Consider the following 25,044-nt stretch of genomic DNA (forward strand, 5'->3'; position numbering starts at 1 on the left):
GCATTTATCTTTCAATTAATTTGCATGCAGTTATGTAAATGTATCAATTGTTTCCTTAAAGCTCACAATAAACAATTAAACCAATATTATCTTAATTTTACTCTTTTTTTATCAAAAAAAAAGTTTTAAAAAAATGTTTCAGGTTCGGGTCGGGTCGGGTTGACCTACAAAAAACCCGGGTCAGGTCACGGGTCAACTCGTTTTTGCTTCGGGTCAAAAAAATCGGGTTCGGGTCAGATATTTTTCGGGTCGGGTCGGGTCAGGTCAGAAAATTCTGACCCGTTTTGCCATGTTTATAAGGAACAATGTTAATTTAATTATATATATATATATATATATATATATATATACACATCCAATATGCAAATCATTCATTGGATTATATTATCTTTGTACATTTTTCATGCATGCAAAACTTCAAGATGATTAAATATTAATGGTTATGTCATCAATTAATTGTTTAAATTTAAGTTTTTGTAGTTTAAAATAATGCATAAAAGTCGAGTTTATGGATTGAATAGTAAATAAAATCCAATTAACATGAAAATTGGTATGAATGTTAAGAACATATAAAATATGTAATTCAACGATGAAAATTTCAAATATGAATTCTATAACAAGTTATTAGGTGATGCAATATTGCTTAAAGTTACACCTAATCTAACTTTTAAGCAATGTTATATCATCCAATAACTAGTTATTGAATTCATATTTTAAACATTCCACCATTACATTAAATGTTCTATATATTTTTAATATTCATACGAATTTTCTTGTCAATTGGATTTTATTTACTATTCAATCTATAAACTCAACTTTTATGCATTTTTTTAAACTACAAAAACTTAAATTTAAACAATTGATTGATTCCATAACTATTAATTTTCGATTACCTTGAAATTTTGTAGGCATAAATGCATTTTTAGTCCCTACGTTTTGGAGTCATTTCTATTTTGGTCCTTACATTTTATTTTTACCACTTTTAGTCCCTAAACCTATTAACGCCTGACATTTAGGTCATTTCCGTCACTCAACTAACGGCAAAAGCTGACGTGGCAAACGGAACAACCTATTGACACAGTAAATGCTGACGTGTCCATTAAAATAATATTAAAAATGCTACATCAGCATCCACGTTAGCTTCCACATAAGCATCTAACCTTAAAAAATAAATTGATAAATTTTAAAAATTATAAAAAACAAAAAAACATAATTAAAAAAAAAAAATGGTGGAACTTAGATCTATTTTGTTTGTGCCTAGTTTTTTTTTTCTTTTCTTTTTTTCTTCTTCTTCCCACTTTGCGACTCTGTTAATTCCTTCTTCTCTCTTTTCACAAAATTAAATATACCAGTTTTTAGACACAGGATTAAAAAAAAAAAAAAAAATTTTTGAAACCCCACAAACCTAGATCAAAATCCCAACTCACTGGCAATATAGATCAAAATTGTCTCAAGCCCTTTCTCTCCAAACTGGTTTAAGTTCAGACTCTCTCTTTAACTCACCCTCTCTCTTTACCTCTCTTATTGACCCTTCATATTAGATCGTGAAGAGAGAGAGTGGGCTTTCTTTTCCTCTCTTACTGGCCCTTCAGATTAGACAGAAAAGAGAGAGTGGGCGAAGGCGAGAGAATTAGCGAGGGAGGTGTGGGTCTGGGAGCTACTACCTAGGGTGGCGGCATTGGTGAACGGTAGTGGGCAAAGGCAAAGAAGATAAGGATGGCGGCTTAGGGTGATTTTGGAGTGGCGGCTTGGGGTTTTGGTGGACAGGGATGGATCTTGCGGCGGCGCTCTTTTTCAGATCCTAGCGAGTCCACCTCCACCACCGAAGCGGCGGCGCTCTTCTTCAGATCGGTCATTCTGTTTGGGTCTTGCTGGGTTTTGCTGGGGTTCGTCTTGGGTCTTGAGACCTTGAGAGTTGATCTTGATTTTGAGTGGTCATGTTGTTTGGGTCTTGAGACCGAGAGAGTTGTTCTTGTTGGGAATGAATGGGAGAACTCGGGTTCATCAATGAAAGAGTGAGAGATGATAATTTGTTTTTTCTTTTCTTTGGTGTTCTTGTGATGGGTTTGAGTTCTTGGATTCTGGGTTTGATTTGGGAAGAACAAGCTGTTAAATGAGGAACAAGTTGAAGAACATCAAGAAAATTTTTGATCTCTGTTTCCTTTTTTTCTTTTTCTTTTTTCATTTGTGTTGTTGTGATTAGGGCCTGTGTTTGTGTTTGATCTCTGTTTTTTTTTTCTTTTTTCGTTTGTGTTATTGTAATCTGGGTTTGAGTTATTGGTTGCTAGGTTTGTGTTCTTGTAATCTGGGTTTGAGTTCTTGTTGCTAGGTTTGTGTTCTTGTAATCCGGTTTCAGTTCTTGTTGCTGGGTTTGATTGGGAAGAACAAGTTTTAATGTTCTTATGAAAATTAATAATGATAAGTAATATATTTTTTTAAAATTAAATTAGATTTAAGGTTTTTTTTTTTTAAATTTTAATAATATTTTAATTGCCATATCAGCGTCACGTAAGCCAACAGGGTGTTCCGTTTGCCACGTTAGCTTTTGCCGTTAGTTGAGTGACGGAAAGGACCTAAATGTTAGGCGTTAATTGGTTTAGGGACTAAAAGTGGTAAAAATAAAATGTAGGGACCAAAATAGAAATGACTCCAAAACGTAGGGACAAAAAGTGCATTTATGTAGGTAGGGACAATCAATCCGTAGTGACGGGAATCTAGGAATGAATGGGGATCCCTATCAATATAAAAATGAAGAATATATAATTAGAGTTTTCTCCCTTTCTCTCACTCAATAGATGTATCTGGTCTGATATGGTACAGTACAATACGAGACGATGGAATGCAATGGGATGGATGGTAGAGGGCTATCTGCGCCCAAAATCGATGATTCACTTGTCCCCTTGTCCATAGGGACCTCGTGGCATACAACCAAAATGACTCCCGCTAGATAGCCGCCCCTTTCTTTCTTTTTACAGCCTCATGGATGGACGAAAGAAGGGAAAAAAGGCGTAAATACACTTTTGGTCCCTACATTTTAATCCTATTTTTATTTTGGTCCTTACATTTTTATTTTACCACTTTTAGTCTCTATTTTGAAAAACGCCATCCATTTCAGTCTCTACTATCAGTTCCCTAACAGAAATATCCTACGTGGCTAACGGTGTGCACTGCTGACACCATAAATGCTAACGTGACCATTAAAATAATATTTAAAAAAACTTATTTTGCATTCAAAAATGCCTAGTAAGCAATTTAAATAAAAAAAAGCCAAAAACAAAAAACTTATAATTTATTAATTTAAATTAAAATTGAAAAAATAACCAACCAAAACATTAAAACTCAATCTCATATTTCCAGTCAACAATGACATAAAAAAAAAAAAAAGTTTCCAATCAATAATCTATTTGACCCAACTCATTTTTTCCAAATTCTCTCTCCCCAAAAATCTCCAAGAACAATTGGAATCTCTCAAGCTCTCTCTCTCTGACTAAAGGCAATCTCTTTCTTTAAATCCATCGTCGAAATGATGAAGCCGCTGGTGGTGAGGTTTGTGAAGTCAGGCGCGATGGGTTTGATCTGGGTTAGATAGGTAGAGGTTGAGATCGGCTAGATCGGGGTTAGAGAAAGATGCTGGGATCGGTTATTGGTGGTGGTATGGCTAGTTGTGGCGCAACACAAAACCAGTGACAGCGCCTCCATGGCCATCTCTCCTCCAACCCGAGCCTCCATGGCCAACCACAATCATGCCTAGTTCTCTCTCCTTGATCTGAACATACTTAGAAGTCAAATCTATCCCCTTTCTCCATCTTCAATCTAGACGGTTAGATTGGGTTTTTGCTAGTTTTCATTTGGGTTTGCTTGGGTCTATAAATTTGGATGAAGGTGTGTCAGTACTTTGGGTTTGTAGAAGGTGTTTTGAATCTTTGAAGGTCTGTGTTTGTAATGAGATGTGAAAGAATCGACTGAGTAATTGTTGAATTTCTTTGTGTTTTGTATGTCTTTATGTTTGTAAATCTAATTTGAGTGATTTTATGGATTTTGTTGCTAAGGAAATACAAGAAAAGAGAAAAAAAAATATTGATTTTTTAATTTTCTAGGCAAGGTTTGCTGGGGAGAAAATGAAGAACAGAAGAACACATGTTCTGGGTTCTTCATGTTCTTCCCCAAAAAAAAAAAAAATTTTTTTTCTTTTATTTTTTTTAAAAAAATAAGAAGGTTAGATTTTTTTTTTTTTTTTTTTTTTTTTTTTTTTTATGGTTTTATCTGATGAGGCTTTTTTTTTTTTTTAATGTAAAATTATTGACATGACATTTTGAAATGCTAAATAAGTTTTTTAAAATATTATTTTAATAGCCACGTCAACATTTATTGTGCCAGCAATGCACACCATTAGCCACGTAGGATTTTTTCGTTAGGAAACTGACGGTAGGGACTGAAATGGATGGCGTTTTTCAAAATAGGGACTAAAAATGGTAAAATAAAAATATAGGGACCAAAATAGAAATATGGTCAAAATGTAGAGACCAAAAGTGCATTTACGTCATTAAAAAAATATTAAATAGTGTAACATTGTTTAAAGTTATACCAGGTATAACTTTAACCCAATCTTATTGGGTGAAGGAAAAGCCCAACCGACTAATGTTGATTGATGAGTTAGGTGACTTTGTTTGTGGGTCACTTACTGGCGAGCAATCAAATAGAGATGGTTATTTTTCCTTTTCTTTTCAATATTGAAATTAAGCTGGCAATTTCCTTAGCAAGAAGAAAAAAAACCAGAAATTGATAAAGGGATTTTCGAGAGAGATGGATTTAGAATTTGAATAAGTAACTGTGTGAGAGCAAAGGAAAAAGTGAAAAGAGTTTATAAAACTTGATTAGGGTAAAATTAGCATGTTAAGTTGATAGTAAGACGATCTACAATGGGTTGATATAGGAAGCAAAGCATGATTAGGGCTATCCACGACTCGCCTAGACCCGAAGCTCTTCACCTGAAAATCGCCCGATCAAAGCTTTGTTTCAGTTGGATGTGGGTCTTTGGCGCTAGGACCCGAGACTGTCGATTTGAGTTGCAGCTCGGCTGTCTGAGAAACCGACGTACCCAACTCGCTTAATGAGTTGTTCTTCCCTTGTCGGAAATCACGAGTTTCGGCCAAAAATCGGTAAGCCCAAACTCTTAGTCTGACGATATAGGGAGATTTCGGTTAGATCTCGACAAATCCATCAAGATCTCGGCCTGATCTTTATAGATTCAGAGGAAATATCGGTCAAAATTCGTTAGATCTAGCCAGATCTAACGAGATCTAGCAATATTTCGGCCAAAATCTAGCTAGATTTCGCTCCACTGTAGCAAACCCAAAACCGATTGATATGAACCTGAAACCGATATGACTTGAACTAGCAGATTTGAAACTCTATTCGGGTTGGTTGTGGGTTAAAATTTTCCCCACCTGCTGCATTCAGGTCAAGTCCGAGTTGGGCACAAACTCGACCCGTGGACAACCCTAAGCATGATGTTTGGAAGATATAAATTAAATAACCATGTTTTAGAAAAATTGAGTTAAATGGGTGAGATTTTGTCTCACCTGAAATCCGGCCCAAAATGTATAATTTTTAAAGCCTTTTAACTCAAGGTCTACACGATACACCGTTTAAATTTGCCTGTGACCATTCGGATCTGACATGGTCGGGTTCCTTGGGTATGTATTATATTAATTTTGAGTTGTAATTTCTTTTTCTTTTCTTTATGAATCCCAACAAGGGGTGTTTTATAGAGAGATTAACACTAATCAACTGACTCTAGGGTGTAGTTTCATTTAGGCATATTGTACTATATTAATACAAGTTGTGCAAGGTACATGTAGAATTGAACTTGTACTGATGTCTTTAACATTATGAATTAAAATATGAACGTAATAAATGAAAAGTAAGATGAGATGCTCGATTATATAAAGGTGTAGGGGGGTGATTCCCTCGTATAAACCTTAGGCTGAAGAAGCTAGATTAGAGCAACGATTTGAGGATCTGGGCCAGTACCAGATCCCATGAAGGGAGTCCAGAGGACATAAGGGCAAAAGGCTAAACTTGGATCTTCCTGCTAAAGTAAGCTGAGGATTGTCAGTGATCGGTACGGCCGAGGAGGAAGGCATTACCCAGAAGAAGTGCTGAGGATCCTGAAAAGGTGGTACACAGCCCAAAGTGATAGTCACTTCTGCGTTAATTAAGTGTTCCTACCTGATGCCAGTTACATTAAATGATGAATGAGCAGCCTGAACATTATATTCACCTCAAAAGTCTTCTTTCAGAGCACTCCCATCAGGTGTGTTAAATGTGCCAAATGCTAAATATTTGGCACATTTAACACACCAAACACAAAAATAAGCTCTCATAAGCCATTCTGTATCTCAAAAAATTTAGAACATGTCTACAGTACCGTCTCAAATATGAGACGGTACGGAACAAAATGCTATACACTGTTTACCTATATTTAGTTCGTTTTTTCTTCCTCCTCCCTCATTTGTCTCTCTCGGTCACTCCATCTGCAACCCATCGCTCTCTCTCTCTCTCTCTGTCTGGCATTCTCGCCTCGTTGTCTCGCCGCGCCGTCTCGCCACGCCATCTCGCCAAGACGTCTCGCCAAGCCGTCTCGCCACGCCGATCTCACCACGCCGAGAGATAGAGATCGCCCAGGCTCGCCACTGGTCACTGACCCACTTCCATCAGCGACGGCGACGGAGACAGTTTGTCGCTCTTGAAAGGTAACAAACACTGAAGGAAGAAAAAAAAAGGGTTTGTGCCGATTCAATTTATGATTTAAGTGTAAATTGTAATTAATTTTATAATTAATTTGGTGGATTTGGGATGTGGTTTGTTTAAGGTTTCTGCCGGTGATGGATGTGAATTTGTGCCGGTGGTGGGTTTGGTTTTGTGCCGATCTCTGGTTTTGTTTTGTTTTTTTTTTTGAGGCGGCGTTGGCGGATGTGGGTTTGTGCTGGTGGTGGATGTGGGTTTGTGCTGGTGGTGGGTTTGGGTTTGTGATCTCTCTGGTTTTTTTTTTTTGGTTGAGGCGGCGTTGGCGGATGTGTATTTGTGCCGGTGGTGGATGTGGGCTTGTACCAATGGTGGGTTTGGGTTTGTGCCGATCTCTTTGTTTGTGTTTGTGTTTTTATTTTTTATTTTTTTTAAGGCGCCGGTGGTGGCCGTCGGTGTTTGTGCTGGTGGTGACCGTTGGTGATGATGATGATGATGATGATAGTAGTGATAGGGATAGGGAGGAGGAGGTAATATATTATTTTAATGTGTAGTAAATATTATTTTAATGTATAGAATTGAAGAATAGAACATCTGATAAATGGTATGTTGTAAAATGATGTGTTAAAATGATAAAGTGGGTTTTTGGTGTGTTAAAATGGCATTTTTTTTTAGAGAGCTGATGAGAATGCTCTCATAATGAAAAGGAAGGTAGGAAATGTCTAATGGGACAAATATTCAACTCTCTGACATCTAGTATGGAGAGGAAAGATAGGAATTTTTAGCTTTGAGAGTACTCTAAATTTGTAAACTGTTGTATACCTCAGCAAAAGTCTATTTAGCTTAATTAATACGAAAAGAGTTCATTTCAATTTCAGATTTTATCTATTTAGTCTTCACATTGTGGTTTACCCTCCAGTTTTGTATAAATTAGTTACGATGATTAAGAGCATTGGACCTTTCATGTATAAATTAGTTATGACGATTAAGAGCATTGGACCTTTTATTTTGGTCTCATTGTTTTTGACCCCCACAAAAGTGATAAAATATTAAGAGTGATGCATGTAGCCATATTTGATTAAGTAATTATTGCTTTCAAATAATATTGTGGGTGATACAGAAATCACACTCCCAATTTCAGTGTCAACTTTTAATTGATTAGGGCTTTCTTCATGCTCCAAGCACTCATACTTGTGATTTGAACATTCTCAGTTCCATTATTGAAGACCTGCAATTGGGCTTGTCCATCAATTGCCAATGTAGGGTAAACTCTAGCTGCGATAACAGATTTTCCTCCTCCACCAAAACTCTCCACAATTGAATGATCAATCTGTGTTAAAGGATAAACATCAAATGCATTGAGTCAAAAAGACAATGATGAAATCGGTAAAAGGAAGAATCAGCATAGGTCATATAAGGACTTAGGAAACTATAAAGTTGGTATAGTACGTATGAATGCCATTATTGCCTTATCGGTTTGAAACTGCAAGAATATTGCTCATGCAGGTTAACAATTGTGGGGTGTGGGGCTAGTGACTCCTTTATCAAACAGGCTTCATCCATGTTTGGTGGTCAAAATCTATAAGACCTTTTTTTTTTTTTTTTTTTTTTTTTTTTTTGGTCAGTTGCATGGAAGAGGGACAGAAATCACATATATAGACGTCTCAAAACGGATTTAATATTTGAGAGAGGAAGGGTAATTGTTAGTTTACACATATTGTTGCATATAAAGCGTACAAAATTTATTTTTTGAACTAGAATATATGTATGTTGTGTGTAATAAGCATTGTGTGTAATAGACACTACTCTTTATTTAAAATATTAAAAGTATCAATTGATTTACGAGGTTCTAATGAATATGGTTTTATTTATACATTTATAGAAAAACGTAATGAATAATAATTTGAGACCGATTCAAAAATATATATACAGGAAAAAAACAAAGGCACTGTGGCTGCAATTTGTGAATGAGCTTTGGTGGGCAAGAATTTTAGGAAAATGACCAGATCTTGAAGTGTTTGATAAAAACTTTGGTGGGCTAGACTTTTTACACATGGTGCAGTTCTGCTTCCCAGAAATGCAATGTATGGGGGAAATGATCGTTCAGATAGGTTGACTTTCACTTAAACATATAGAAAACTAAACATAATTTATAAATTTCATAGCAACTTACCAAGCTTCTAAGTGACAGTTCCTCATGAACGGGGTCCACATCCAGAAAAGCCCCATAATTGGCTTTATCAGTACTATCATTTAAGGAGGACCTGTCAACCAGAGAATTGTGAGTTCAAATCTTTGAAGTTTGGAAAGATTATGATGGCTTAAAAAAGATAGAGCTTTGAGGGACACCTGCTTTGGTCACTGCACATAAGCACCACATATTTGTTTTGACCTTTGAATATTCTATAGAACACTGCAGTGAATTCTTGCAAGCCCTTTGAAGCCAAAACTAGCAGCCCGAATGGTCCAAGACTCCCTTTTACTGATGCACTTTTTTGTTTACAAAGTACTTGTGGATTGGTCCAACTTGGGTCTAGCACTTCTGCTTTCTCTAAGTCACTTGCTTTGAATGAAATCACAACATCTGCCTGTAAAAGATAGAACAGAAAACAAAAGGAATAATAGATAGGAAAAGTAATAACTAATAAGCAATATGCTTTGTAAGTTACAAGTGACTTGCACTGACTTTTTGTGCCTGAAATCTATTAGTATAACTCTGACTTTGGTACCTTAAATTTAAAAATGGAGATTTGTTCTTTGAAATATTTTTTTAAAAGAAATTAATTTGGTGCCTTCATCTATTTTTCTATTTATTGGATTAACGGGATGTTGAGACACTCATTTTTTAGGAATATAATCAGAGAAAATGTACATTTAAGGGACTAAAATTGAACCAGCTCCATATTTAAGAGATCAAAATTGAACTAACCATATATTTAATGGAACGAAATCAAACTGGCCCCATAGAGAAAATATAATTTACCCAAAAAATAAAATACCTGTGCTGCTGTGACACCAGAAACTTCAAGAGCTAATCCTCCTTTAAGCACTTGCTGAGGTAGGTTGACTTGTTGTCCCCGCAGCATTTCAATTTCTGTTATGGGCCATTGCACTAATTGTTTTCCGGATTTATCCAGCCAAAGAGTCCTTGGAATTGCCTGCAAAATGTGCCCCCAAAAGACCTTAAATCAAACAAATTCTATTGTGCCATAATGCCATTAACCATAACATTAGGGTTGTCCACTCGATGCAACCGTCCGATTCATACTCAAATACCAGACGACCCGACACCGGTGACAGTCGGCAGTGGATCTCAACCTCTAGCAACCGAGACTGGTGGGCCAGTTGACAGAGCTTCTCTTCAAAATCTTATTCCAAACGACTCGACCAGCTTATACATCAGAATCATGTTATGGGTTGGCGATTGGTCTAGATTTTGTAGACCCGAAGTGGTCAGGTCAGTTTTAAGATGGGCACAAACCCATCCCAGACAGCCTTACATAACATAATCTTGTAAAAGTTTTTTATTTCTATTTTTAAGGATCAAATAATCTTGTAAAAGTTGGTAGGCTTAGACTTTTACTATAAATTTATTAAAGCAATAGTACACAAGTAATTACCTGAACTCCAGCCCATCCCTTCTTTCTATCATCGTCAGGAATCGAAGACTCGTTTAGCCATCCCCACAAGATTCTTCTATTTTTTAAACTATCAAAGAAAGTTTTTGAAGCATAAAATTTCCCATAATCATACCTCAAGCCCAAATCACTTTCCACGGATCCAATATTCGGAACATAGATATCCTTGTCAAGGTCATAAGTTCCAATGGTGTAGTATTCATATTTAGTATCATCCAAGCTCACCTTGAGCACATGTTTAACTTTAGGACCGAGAGTTGATGTGTCAACACCACGATTGGAATCAATCGAAACTGGGAAAAAATCAGGACACTCCCACATTCCATTGCCTTCAACTGAATGAAGTGGGTGCTGGGATAAAATCCAAGTAACGAAATCTTTGCTACTATATAAAATTGCTAATCCCCTACGGTCCGTTTTGCTTCCAATCACCACTCTCCAAGTCCCATCAGGGCCTAACCAAGCAGTGCTTGGGTCCCTGAATGAGCTTGCATTGATATGGTTCTCTGGAGAAGGTGACATTACTGGATTCTTTGGTGACTTAACCCATTCTGTAAGGTATGGGTCAGAAAGGTTTTTGGGCATGGCCAAATTTTGGACTTGTTCCTGCTTGGGGTTGATTCCTGTGTAGAGAATCACTGGTGTGCCGCTGGGCATGATTGTGGTGGAACCCGACCAGCAACCGTTGATATCAGACGGCTGAGATGGGTAGATGATTGGATCATGTGGGGTCCAGTTCACTAAATCCGTTGATGTTGAGTGAGCCCAGACAATGTTGCCCCAAGCTGTACCTTCGGGGTTGTATTGGTACATCAAGTGGTAAATTCCCTTATAAACCATTGGTCCTGTATATAGAGTCATAGACATTAATTAATCATATGAAATGATATATATCCTTTTTTTTTTCCCAAAGTATATAATAAAACGAAGGAGGCGCCCTCAAAGCATTTTCCAGAATAATTATACTACAAAACTATTCATGCAAACACTCACTAGTATTGTTGTATTTTATTTTATTTTATTTTGCATGGTTACATTCATGTTTATTTTAGATTGGTTCTTCAGTATTTATGAAGAGGCCATCTTTATTCGTTTCTAAACTAGAGTGACAAATTTTTATTTTTATTTGAAATGGGATTAAAAGTAGGAGGAAACCAAGTCAGAGAGAAGAACTAACCATTAGGATCTGCATATCCAAAAACACCCATTTGTCCATTTCACCATCAGAACACATTAAAAGGGAAAAAACAAAGAATGAAAAAAAAGTTATAATAAGAAATATGAAAGTATAAAAAATGAGAGGAAGATAAGAAAAAGAGACAGAAAGTTGGTGAAAGAAATTAATACCATTGATCCAATTTTTGGGGGGTTGGAAGTGATAAGAAGTTCTATGTGGTTGATATTCAGGAGGAGTAGTTGAAGAAACTTGAAGGTTTGGGTCAAAATGGTGTGAAGCTTCAAGCTCAAGAACACCATGGCTGAGAAAGAGAGAACATAAGAAGAAGAATAGCCAAGCAGAAGAGATGGCCATGTTGCCTATGTGGGAATGAGAGGGAAGTCAATACTATGACTATTTATAGAGAGAGGTTTGGAGATGAGGCTGTGATGTGGAGAGGAGGATAAAGTTAAAACTCAGATCATGTTAAATGTTTACAAGCCATAAAATTTGAAAGATCCATAAAATCCATTGACTTCAGTAAAAAACTAAACCACTTTGTTGGGTATTAATGAAAAACTATAGAGAGAGAGAGAGAGAGAGAGAGAGAGAGAGAGAGAGAGAGAGAGAGAGAGAGAGAGAATTGAGACCTTGTATCAATCAAATTAAAATCATATTCTACCCTAATGTCTAGTCAATTACCACTTGAGTAACTAGTCACATGCCCTAGCATTCGAGCAGCAAATGCTAGGGCATGTGAGCAGCTTTTCTACGAGGCACACTTGTTACAAAAATTGAACTTAAAAAGTACAATACACTATAATTGAAAATTTAAAATGCAGTATTGTTTACTGCACTTGTATATATTATTCAAAAGATAAAAATATTTTTTATTATGGAATAAAAACAAAGTCTTGCATTATAATTTTGGCATATAATTTAAGAGAAATGATATGTCTACAATATTTTTACAACAAATCCTAAGTGACAGGTTGTTACTAGTTGTTATTGTTAGGGCAAAAAAGTAATTTCAGTGTTAGTTTCAAATTTGAACCAATAACAACTAACTATCTGTGATTTGTTGTAAAAATGTTGTAGACGTAGCATCTCTCATAACTTAATGTATGTGGCATTTATTAATTGCTTTATAGAAATAAATTTATTTTTTGTCAAAACTTGAAGTGGCATTTATTTATTTATATAATATAGTAATTCATTTAAGAATAAGATTGTAACAACATTAAGACATTCATATCCTATCATAAATTAACAAGTAATTAAGCATGCTTTGATAAGAGTATAAGTAGGATAGATAAACAGTATACTACTTTAAATCTCTTATTAATTAAATGGTAAATAACAGTCTCCTACATCCTAGTAGTATTGCATTATATATGCATGAATTGAAGAAGAAAATTCAACAAAATTAAGTGCATATTCATTGTCTAAAATAAGAATAACTAATCGCAGGCTCATGCGATGCGTGAAAATAGATAATTATATTTTAGTTATGATATAATATATAATTTATTCTTTAAATTTTGTGGAAAATAATTTTTTCTTCCAAAAACTTAAACAATTTCTATAATTATTTTTCATTTATTTATCCCAAAAAATATATTATCATTTTATTATTTAGATTTATTTCTTATCATTTTATCATTTTATTCATCTTTTAGGCAGTCCATATATTGATAAATTATGTTATCGTGCGTTATATTTTCTTAATTTGCTTTTCCTGTACAACTAAACTATTTGAGTTTCAAATATATTACTCAAAATTTTCATTCTCTTAAAAAGAGATCATTATATTTAAAATTTTTCTTATCATAGGAGTAGCTTCAAACTATTGATTGAGTTTTGTTTACTAATATAGATACATGAAATTGGAACTGCATATTTCTTAGACATTCCTAAGTGACTATACCATATTATAAATTTAATATTTAAAATAATATGTAGGAAAAAAGTAGACTTTAAGTCTAAAATCGAACACTTCACCTATCGAAATGAAAGAAAATAATCTATATAAAATAAAGAGAACATAATCTACAATTTTTTTATTATTATATACACTTCTATTTATTAAGATTTTATTGCCTTTAATAGGATATTCATATCACATTTTTGTTACTATGCTCCTACTGAGTCTTCTCATTTGTCACATCATTGGCCATAACATTATTCTTTTTGGTATTTATTTTTTACTTTTAATTTTTTGAAAATATTAAATATATAAATATATTGGCTTTACAAATTCATCTTAGGTAGATTTAATTTTACATATTCATTTACTTTAATGTTGATGTTAACTAAATAATAAATCAATGAAAAATAAAAATAAAAATATTGTCTATATATATTCATCTTGGGTGGTTTGATTTTAATAGTTGATAGACACATTCAAATACATAGCCAACATTGTATTTTGATATAAATTCAAAATCTCACTTCCAAAATAACTAATTATTATGTCAAAAAAAAAAAAAAAAATCAAACAAAAGCTAAAAGAGGGAGAGAGAAGATTTGTGATAGAAAACTTAAAAAATCAAACACACTACCAAATCGTATTAACCCAAAATAGTATTATATAAAATATACAATGAGTCATCAACTTAAAGTAAAGTTGCAAAAAAGAATATATATATATATATATATATATAGAGAGAGAGAGAGAGAGAGAGAGAGAGAGAGAGAGAGAGAGAGAGAGAGAGAGAGAGCAATAACCTTTTTAAGGAGAGAAATAGAAAGAAAAAAGTAATGGCATCAAATAAAAAATATAGTCATAAGTCAAATACCAAATTATCCAAACCATGATATATAATAGAATAACATTATATTCTTGTAAACTATATTTATATATATATATATATATATTTATATATATATATATATTTTTGAGTTTTGAACTCAACTGTGAATAATGTTTAGCTCTCTTTAACTCTAACTCTAACAACTCTGTCTTTTTGTTGAAATTGAAGATGTTTTGTTGCTTCTGAGTTGAGTAGTACACTATTCCTCCTTTTTTGAAAGATGACTGAAATTTCATTAAAACAGAAAGAACAATATAGCCAGTCAAAGCAGCAAATAGAAATAGGACACAAAGGAAAACAAACCAACAACAAAATAGACCACAAACAAGACCCTATAGCAACACTCCCTCATGTCTAAGCAAATCTACAATTATGTCTGGTTCTCTTCCTAACCAGCACATGGCATCCTTCACTCTTTTTGCTTGCTGGACTAATTCATGGGCTATTTTGTTATCCGTCCTTCCAATGTGCTTCACTTTCATATCAGCAAAACTTCTCATTTCCTGCACAATTCCAACTACTATATGACCAACTACACCTCTGACTTCTTCTTTCTCAATTGCTTGGATTGTTTGAAGAGAGTCTCCAACTATAAGAACTCGCTCCAGCCCAAGCTCTTTTGCCAGCACTAAACCTTGTTCCATTGCAATAGCTTCAGTTTCTTCAACTCCAAACCTTCCTGAGAGGGGCTTGCACATGATAGCTATGAACTTCAAGTCCTTGTCCCGAATAAGGATGCCTATACCTGAGTGGCCATAACCAATGGGAATAGCTCCATCCACATTGATGAGAAAATAGTCATCCTGGAGTTGTTCAAGGCTGCTTCCTTTTGGCTCCAGGGACCTCGCTTGAGTACCATCTGGCTCCCTATAATCTTTCACCATTCGCATGGCATTTACCCAGATAATATTTCCTGGTGAACTATTTGTATCATGCACCATTTGGTTTATGTTATACTAGATCATCCAAGCCACCCCAAAAAATTTTTCTAGGTCCCTTTGGGTCCCTTGTCTCAGCATGTCTAAAGCAATATCTGAGAAGTCTCGCCTACCTTCCAAGAGACTGATGGGGTAGTCAATCCAATTTTCCCAAACTTTTTTGGCTATTTCACATTTAAGAATTGCATGCTCCACAAATTTTGCCTCCTTGCTACACAGTGGGCAGAGAGGATCTACTGGGACTCCTCTTTTGCTCAGGTTAAGCATAGTGGGGATTGCATTCATGCAAAGTCTCCAGGATAAAATTCTCACCTTTGCTGGGATGTTCAAGTGCCACATTTTCTTCCATAAGGGAGCTCGCATGTCACCTGATGAGGACTCCCCTTGTTCACTTACTTCAAGCACTTTCCTAGCCACATAGTAAGCACTTTTCAATGAAAATATTCCTTTTTTATTACCCACCCATATTAGTTGGTCATTAGGTAGATGGTAGCTGATTGGGATACTAAGGACTGTTTCAACCTCAAATGCAAGGAAAATCCTTTCCAGCCTATCTCTCCTCCATCTTCTTGTGTCTTGGTCAATAAGGGCTGAGACCATGGGGAAATCACCAAAATCTGTTTGAGGGGATATTACCTTGTAGGTTGAGGGGGTTGGTAGCCATTTGTCATCCCAAATGTGAATAGTTTTTCCATTGCCTACCCTCCATTTGTGCCTTGTTTTAGAACTTCCAGACTTTGGTGGATGCTTCTCCAAGCAAATGATGGGTTACTCCCCAAGTTAGCACTTAAAACATCATTGTTTGGGAAGTATCTTGCCTTGTATAGTCGAGCCATCAATGATGAAGGGTGAGACATCATCCCCCATCCCTGCTTTGCTAGCATGGCCAAATTAAATGCTTGAAGGTCTCGAAAACCCATTCCTTCTTCAAATTTTGATTTGCACATTTTTGACCAACTCACCCAAGCAATCTTTGATTCGTGATGCCTTTGTCCCCACCAAAAATTCCTCATCATTCTCTCAAGATCCTCACAAAGGCCTTTTGGGAGTAAGAAACACCCCATTGTATAAGTAGGCACAGCTTGGGCAACAACCTTAATCAGGACTTCCCTACCACCTATCGACAAGAGTTTTTCCTTCCACCCTGATAACTTCTTTCCAACCCTTTCCTTTATTTCATTGAAAACTTGCTTCTTTGACCTTCCAATTAATGATGGGAGGCCCAAATATTTCTTTGGTTGGGAATCCTGCATAGAGTTAAGAGAATCGAAGACTTCAGCTTTTGCTTCTTCATCTGTGTTCTGGCTAAAATACATGGAGGACTTGTCCGTATTTATTTTCTAGCCCGCTGCATTCTCATATTTTTGAAGGATATTTTGGAGTTCCCTGCTCTCTTGGCCATTTGCTTTGCAGTATATGACACTATCGTTGGCAAAGAGAAGGTGAGTAATTGTTGGGCAGCCCCTACTAATAGAAATGCCATAAAGTTTTTTATTCCTGACTGCCTCTCCTATCAGCCCTGTGAGCTCTTTTGCACATAAAAGAAATAGATAAGGAGATAAAGGGTCCCCTTGGCGAAGTCCCCTTGAAGGGAAAATGCAGCCTTGGGAGACCTCATTTATGAGGATTGAGTAAGAGACAGTGGAAATACAGTTCATCATTAGACTAATCCATTTATCATTAAATCCCATAGTAGTCATGATATTACAAAGGAAACCCCACTCCACTTTATCATATGCCTTACTCAAATCCAATTTTACTGCCACGTATTTATCTTTCCCCTCTCTTTTATTCTTCAGATAATGCATAATTTCAAAAGCAACAAGGATATTATCAGTTATAAGCCGGCCTGGGACAAAAACACTTTGATTTTCTGAGATGATAGCATTAAGAATAGGTTTAAGCCTATTTGCGAGGACTTTTGAGATGATTTTGTATGATACATTACAAAGGCTTATAGGCCGAAACTCACACATTTTGGTTGGGTTATTTGTTTTGGGGATGAAGGCAATGTTTGTTTGATTTAGTTTTGCTGGGGAGGAATTTGAGTTGAGAATATTTAACATTGTATTTGTAACATCTTCCCTAATTATATCCCAATATTTTTGATAAAAAATAGCGGACATACCATCTGGGCCGAGAGCTTTTGTTAGGTGCATTTGGCGGATGGCTTGAAAGACTTCTTCCTTCTAGAATTCTTTTGTTAGCCGCTCGTTCATTTTCGTAGAGACCACTCTTGGTACTGTCCGAGTAACCTCCATTACTCTAGTTGGGTGGGATGTTTGAAACAGTTCAGTGAAGTAGTCAATTGCAATCTCTGCAATGTCTTCAAAGTCTTCGCACCATCTTCCATTTTTGTCCAAAAGGCCCTTGATTTCATTCTTTTTCTGCCGTTGCGATGCTCTATAGTGAAAATATTGGGTATTCCTATCTCCCAATTTCAGCCACTGAACCCTTGATCTTTGATTCCATCTCATCTCCTCGTCATCCAACAATTCATTTATTTCTTTACATAGCATATCTATCTCATCACCTCTACTACCATCTCTGTCAGCTTGGACCACATCTTGAAGAATCTTCCTTTTTTCTTGGATCTTCTTTGAGACATGGCCTAAATCATGCTGACTCCATATTTTTAAACCTTCTGCGCAAATCTTCAGTCCTCTAACCAGCTCACTTGATGATTGCAAGCCTGCTTGATCCTTCCAAGAATCCTGGATGATTTCTCTACATTTCTCATGCCTAACCCAAGTTGCTTCAAAGTGGAATCGTCTTGTTTTTTGTTTGCACCTTACCTGCTGGTTTGTTAGAATAATAGCATAGTGATTGGATGTAGATTCCACCACATGAAGAACTTTAGCATCTCGGTATTTCTCTTTCCACTTAGTTGTAGCCAACACCCTATCCAATCTTAATCTTATCCTTTCTTCCTTTGACCTTCGATTGCTCCAAGTGAATTTCGGCCCTTCAAAACCCATATCTTGAAAGCCACAAGCATGCACTACTTGTCTAAACCCCTCCATCTGATGTTGGGGTCGCTCAAGACCACCCTATTTTTCTGATGCCTTCAAAATTTCATTGAAATCCCCTAGACAAACCCATGGAAGTTGGTATTGAGTGTTGAGGAAATGGAGAAGGTTCCAAGACTCTCTCCTTTGGTTAGTATCTGGATTCCCATAAAACCCAGTGATTCTCCATTTGAACCCTGACACCAGATTAGTCACTATAGCATCAATATGACTTCGGGTATAGCTTTTAATCTCTACATCTAAGCCTCTGACCCACAAAAGAGCTATTCCTCCAGTTTTGCCTTCACTGGGAACAATCAGGCCATTTGCAAGACCTATTCTTTTTTTGACTTTCTCCATTCTTTTAACTCCAGTCTTAGTCTCCATTAAGAAGACTATATTGGGATTCCATTGTTGCACAAGACTGCGCTCGAACATTTAATAATTATAGAAAATAAAAAAGATAATAACTTAAAAACACAAAACCAAATTGCAACCCAAAGTAAAATTCGAAAGAACACATAAATACATCAATCTAAAGTAGAGATACAAAAAATAAAAAATTCACACAAAAATAAAACATGAGAGAGAGAGAGAGAGAGAGAGAGAGAGAGAGAGAGTAATAACATTTTTCATGTGAGAAAATATTTATAGTAATAGAATAGGGATAAGAATAGTCAAAATAAAAGGAAGAGGAAGTGATAGATCAAGAGTGACATTAAGGTTAAGAGTAGCGGAGAGATGAAAAGGTAAAAGAGAAGTTATGGTTGGAAGTAATGGAGAGAAATGAGAAATAGATAGATGATGTGGCCGTTGATGTGGCTCAACAGAAGCATAACAATAATAAATACTATACTTCAGTTTTTAGATATATATATATATATATATATATAGAGAGAGAGAGAGAGAGAGAGAGAGAGATAATGAGTTTATATGAAAGTGATAAAGAAATTTTAATCTAATCGATGGTGAATAATAATAAAAAATAATAAATTTATATAAAAGTGATGATTCGTCATTCACAGTTGACTATTTCGACAAGTTTTATTAAAAAATTTACTAAAGTGTACGGTAGTGTAAGAGCTGAAACTAACTTGTATAGACTAAAGTAATCTCCACAAGTGAGTACGTCAAATGAAATTGTTCCGCGCGCTATCATTTTCAAAGCTTTGTGCTAATTAAACTTTGTAACATTGGCATGCAGCTACGGCCGACTTTTTCTCAATCTATGCTACTTTATTATGTACATGTTTTTTTTTGATAGTCAACACAAATAGCTTTCATTAATTTGAACACTGGTTCATCAAAAGTACATCTTTATGCACTTGGCATTGAATCATTGGTGGGGTATCTTCTACCCACACTACACAATCAGTAATAAGTTTGGCATTCTGAGCCATTACATGAGCAGCCCAATTTCCTGTTCTACGGACATAGCTGGCTTTCCACTCCTGAACCCAATGCTTCCAGCGACTAGCACCAGAAATAAGCCTTTGAGTTGAGGTTGGCGGCAAGCACTTACCCAGCAAAGCATTAGTAACAATCTGAGCATCTCCTTCCAGAATTATTTGCTTCAAACCAAGGTCCCCTGCTAGCATTATACCTTCTTCAAAAGCTTTTGCTTCAACTTCCATAGCTCCTAAGGGAAGATTCAGCTTCTTACTCATAGCTCCCATAATTTGGCCTTGGTCATTTCTAATCACAACTCCAATACCACAGCTGTTAGTCTCCTTAAACACCGCCCCATCCACATTAGCTTTATACCACCCCTCCCTAGGCGGCCTCCAAGCTTGAGTTCTCAACACCACAGGGAGCTTTTCCCTTATATTCCCTGATCTGAATTCCTCCACCAGCAGCTCCGCCTCCTTGACAATCACCTTTACTGCCTTGCCCCGCCCTTCAAATTTTAAGGAGTTTCTATTCTTCCAAATGCACCAAGCCGTAGTAGCAAAGCACTCCCAATTTATCTCCCTTCTCCCTTCCCTCAGCTTCCACACAACCTCCATGAAGTCACGGTGTGCATTTTTGAGTTTAGGCAGTTGCATATTTGACTCCCTCCACACAGCCCCCGTCGCCTCACAATCCCATAGAGCATGCCCAAATGACTCTACCATACCACATACCCCACACGTCTCCTCAATGGGAATTTTCCTCAGCTTTAGGCAGTAGTTCGTAGGGAGAATATTCTTGCACGCCCTCCACAAAAATTGCTTTATCTTACTAGGACAGTGCAACTGCCACAGGAATTTCCAGAACTGTCTGCCCTTTCCTGGATCCGACACCTCACAAGCTTCCTCTTTGCTTCTTCTTTCACACAACCAGCTACACGCCACCTTATAGGCACTGCTTACCGTGAACCTTCCATTTGGAGTCCAAGCCCATGTCACCGCGTCCTCAGGTAGAGAGAGGCTTATTGGAATGCTTAAGATAGTTTCCGCTTCGTGGGGGATAAAGACACTCCTCACCAGATTTTTATCCCAGCCCCCCCATACTGATTAATTAGAGACTCCACCATTTCACCTTCAAAATCTTGAGGTTTAGGACTAATCACCTTGAAAGTGTGAGGGGTTGGCAGCCATCTATCAGCCCAAATCTGCACCTTTTGCCCATTTCCTATGCTCCACCGCATTCCCCTCTCCAGAATCTCTCTTGCTGCCAACAAACTCCTCCAAGTGTATGACGGCATATTTCCAAGCTGCGCCTCCATGAAGTTGTTACCTGGGAAGTACCTTGCCTTTAGAACTCTATGAGCAAGGGAGCACGGGTTTTGGGAGAGCCGCCACCCTTGTTTCGCCAACAAGGCCAGATTAAAAGCCTTCAAATCTTTGAAACCCATCCCCCCATCAGCTTTTGGCTTGCACATTTTCCCCCACGCGATCCAAGCAAGCTTCTTTTCTTTATCCCTTTGGCCCCACCAGAAGTTACGAACCAGAGAATTTAGCTCGCTGCAAAGGGAGTCGGGTAGCATAAAACAATTCATTATATATGTCGGGGTAGCTTGCGCCATTGCCTTTATCAAAATTTCCCGACCTGCAGTGGACAGTAACCTACCCTTCCAGCTTGCTATTTTCCGCCCCACTTGATCCTTTATATGATTAAAGGCTTTCCTCTTGCCCTTTCCTACCAACGGAGGCAGCCCTAAGTACCTCTCGTGTTGATGGATTATCTCAGCCCCAAACATCTCCTTTACCACTTCTTTAACCTCCCTCGACGTGTTCTTACTAAAAAAGAGGGAAGTCTTCTCCTTATTTAGCTTTTGCCCGGACTCTCTTTCATAGTCTTCAAGGATTTTGGTGACTTTTAAACCTTCTTCCAACGACGCCTTACCAAAGACGATGCAATCATCCGCAAAAAGGAGATGAGAGATCCTTGGCGCTCTTCTACATATTTGAACCCCACTCACGGCCTCCCCACCCCCATTTCTTTGCAACATGGCCGAGAGGCCTTCTGCACATAAAAGAAATAGGTAAGGAGAAATAGGATCTCCTTGCCTAAGTCCTCTAGTAGGGACAATCCTTCCTTTTGGCTCCCCATTAATTAACACCGAGAAAGAAACAGTGTTCACACACATCATCATTAAAGATATCCATCTTTCCCGTAAACCCATTCTTCGCATCATCGCCTCCAAATACCCCCATTCCACCCGATCGTACACCTTACTCATATCGAGTTTAATTGCCATTAACCCTTCTTTCCCCTTCCTTCTTTGATTAATACAATGCATCACTTCGAACGCTACTAGAATGTTATCTGTGATTTGCCTCCCAGGAACAAAAGCGCTTTGAGCTTCGTCAACAACATCCGGAAGGACCTTCTTCAACCTATTAGCAAGAACTTTGGATACAAGTTTATATATCACATTACATAAACTAATTGGGCGATATTCTGTAATTTTTTGGGGGCATTTTACTTTGGGGATCAAACAAATGTATGTATCATTAACTCCATTTGGCATAACACTCGTTCTAAGGGTATGGATAACACTTTGAACTACTTGAGGCCCAACCACATCCCAATACTTTTGGAAGAATATTGGGGACATACCGTCCGGTCTCGGAGATTTTTGTCGGATGCATTTGCATGAGAGCTTGCCAAATTTCTTCTTCCTTAAATTCTTTTAAAAGGTCGTCATTCATGGCCTCCGTCACCCTCCTGCCTACTGCTCCCAAACTCGCACCAAACTCAGTGGGGAAAGTCGTACTATAAATCTCCCTGAAATACTCCAGGATAACCTCTTCAACTTCCTCATCATTCTCTCTCCACCTCCCCTCCGAATCATTTATTCCTTCAATTCTATTCTTCCTCTGTCTATTGTTCGCTGTTGCATGAAAGAACCTTGTGTTCCTACCACCGTATTTGATCCACAGCGCCCTTGACCTTTGATTCCACATTATCTCCTCCCTAAGCATAACTTCATTAATTTCCATTTTCAACTTTTGAACTTCCTCCGCCGACTCGTGAAGTAAATTCAACTCTTCTAAGTGTTGTAATCGACTTTGCTTCTGTTTTAGAGATTTATTAACATTTCCAAAAACTCTCCGGTTCCAATTTTGGAGCTGAAACTGGCAGCATTTCAGGCGTTTCTGAATCGGCAACTCCGGATTACAATCCAAAGGGTCCCAGGCCCTTTCAATCACCTCTCTACAGCCCTCTTCCCTAGTCCACATCTCTTCGAACATAAATCTTCTTCTAGCTACCTTCCTCTTCTCTCTCATTCTAATCGATAACGACAACAAACAGTGATCAGAGGCCGCCATTGATCTGTGAACTACTTTCGCCTCCGGAAACAAATTCAACCAAGCCTCATTCGCTACCATTCTATCCAGCCTAACCAAAGTTCGTTGATCTCCAATTCTCCCATTACACCAGGTGAATCTCTGACCCACAAAACCCAAATCAAACAATCCACAATTACTTAAACACTCCCTAAAACATTCCATCTGTCTAGCATCCCTCTCTAACCATCCTAATTTTTCATCAGAATTCAAAATTTTATTAAAATCTCCAAACACAACCCAAGGCATATTGCACTGCCTATTTAATAACTCAAGTAAATTCCATGAAATAGGTCTCATACCTGCATCGGGGTGGCCGTAAAATCCCGTAGCTTGCCATGGCAAAGCTCCATTCCCCTCGCACACTACCACGTCGATGTGCGAATTTGAGCAGCTTTTGAACCTCACGTCAGCTCCTTCTTTCCAAAGCATCGCCAAGCCCCCACTCCGGCCATCGGACGGCACCGTAATGCCTTGTGTAAGACCCAATTTGCGTTGGAGCCCCTTAATCCTTCTCTGAGAAGCTTTGGTCTCCGCTAGAAAAACCAAAACCGGATCGCCGTTCTTCACCTCGTCGGTGAGTGCTCGAACCGCCGGAGCCGATCCCATTCCCCGACAGTTCCAAGCTAGTGCCGTCATTTGGCTCGGCGGTGCTGCCTTGCAGCCACCGCCACTCCGCCATCCTTGATGCACTCTTCCCCTGTTTCTTCCTTGCTCAAACCTTCACACTTCCTTCGTTTTGAACCTCTCACGTTCTGATCAATCTCACTGAGTATTAAGTCCCCTTCTCTTTTCCTTTGCATTGGGCCCTGCACTTCCTTCATTTCCTCATCCGGCCCAGCCCTCACTTTCCTTTTCCAGTGGCCACTAGTCGGGCCTAGCTTATTTACTACCCAACCCACCTCTGGGTCATACTACATGGCCATAGGGCCTTCCTTACCCTCATCTAATCCCAAGCCCAAGCCCACATTGTTATCTTTCTGTACCGTCTCCTGGCCCTGCCCAAATTCGAATTTTGGAATAGACTTAGATAATATCTCAGCCCTCCCATGTTGACAATCCTCTTTCCCGCCACTTTCTTTCCCAGATTCCCAGTTTTCCTTTCCTACCTCCACTAGCTCTCCTATGTGGCTTCTCCCAATGCTCTCAGCCATACCCTTCTCCACGTTTTCCTCAGTAGTCACCTCACACCCACCAGTCATATCACCCTGCTGCTCCTGCCTACCCTCCCCAAGGCAAATAGCTTCCAATCCTTGATTTCACGCGCCGCCCTCTCATTCGCTTCAGCCCTACCATTCCGCCCACCCTCTGTGGAATTTACTCTGTTTTTCATTTCACCGGTGAACTTCTTCTTTGCAAAACTGAATTCCTAACCTCCCTTTCTTATTGGTTCTCCTCTCAACCAAGCTCCATATTGGAGATCACCCTTCCCCACTGCTTTGTCATTCCCTGAATCTTCCAAACAATCCTTCAAATCATGTTCTAAGAGCCCACACCTGTAGCAAAAATTCGGAAGGCGCTCGTATTTGAAATGCACCCACCTTGTTTCTCCTTTCTCCATATTAATTTTCCGTCCTCTGATCAGTTTCCGGGTAACATCTATCTCAACCCGTACCCTTAGACAAGTACCCTATTGTACCCCGGTTTCTTCCACATCAACTTCAACAAACCTCCCAATGCTTTCTCCAATGGCTTTCCCCGTTTCCTTTGTTCGGCTCTTCAGTGGAAGATTATATATTTGCACCCAAAAAGGAGACCATTTCAGCAGGATATCCTTTGGGTTTTTATCTCCTTCAAACTCTTGGAACAACACCAATTGTTTTTCATAGTGCCACGGCCTCATGTCCATGACTCGTCTTTTGTCACGTTCATCTTCAAACTCTACCAAGAAAAGTTCTTCTCCTATTACAGAGAGCTGGATGTTTTTATTTGGTTTCCAGAGCATCCTGATATTTTTCCGCAGCGCCTC

The 25,044-nt window shown here is 37.8% G+C and overlaps 2 protein-coding genes across 2 annotated transcripts; both read right to left on the reverse strand.

Moving 5' to 3' along the window:
* Positions 1 to 7,856: 7,856 nt before the first annotated feature.
* On the reverse strand, positions 7,857 to 11,916 carry LOC126725098 (fructan 6-exohydrolase-like). The gene is made up of 7 exons (XM_050429611.1): positions 11,733 to 11,916; positions 11,563 to 11,571; positions 10,368 to 11,230; positions 9,747 to 9,905; positions 9,097 to 9,335; positions 8,921 to 9,011; positions 7,857 to 8,077 (listed from the first exon to the last, which is right to left on the reverse strand). Exons 1-7 carry the CDS (start codon positions 11,914 to 11,916, stop codon positions 7,898 to 7,900), a joined length of 1,725 nt encoding a protein of 574 aa, XP_050285568.1. The 3' UTR covers positions 7,857 to 7,897.
* Positions 11,917 to 15,990: 4,074 nt separating this feature from the next.
* LOC126727771 (uncharacterized mitochondrial protein AtMg00310-like) lies at positions 15,991 to 16,608 on the reverse strand. The gene has a single exon (XM_050433688.1). It carries the CDS (start codon positions 16,606 to 16,608, stop codon positions 15,991 to 15,993), a length of 618 nt encoding a protein of 205 aa, XP_050289645.1.
* Between the last annotated feature and the right edge of the window lie 8,436 nt (positions 16,609 to 25,044).

Source organism: Quercus robur, chromosome 5 (genome assembly GCF_932294415.1).
Source record: "Quercus robur chromosome 5, dhQueRobu3.1, whole genome shotgun sequence".
NCBI classification, from domain to species: Eukaryota; Viridiplantae; Streptophyta; class Magnoliopsida; order Fagales; family Fagaceae; genus Quercus; species Quercus robur.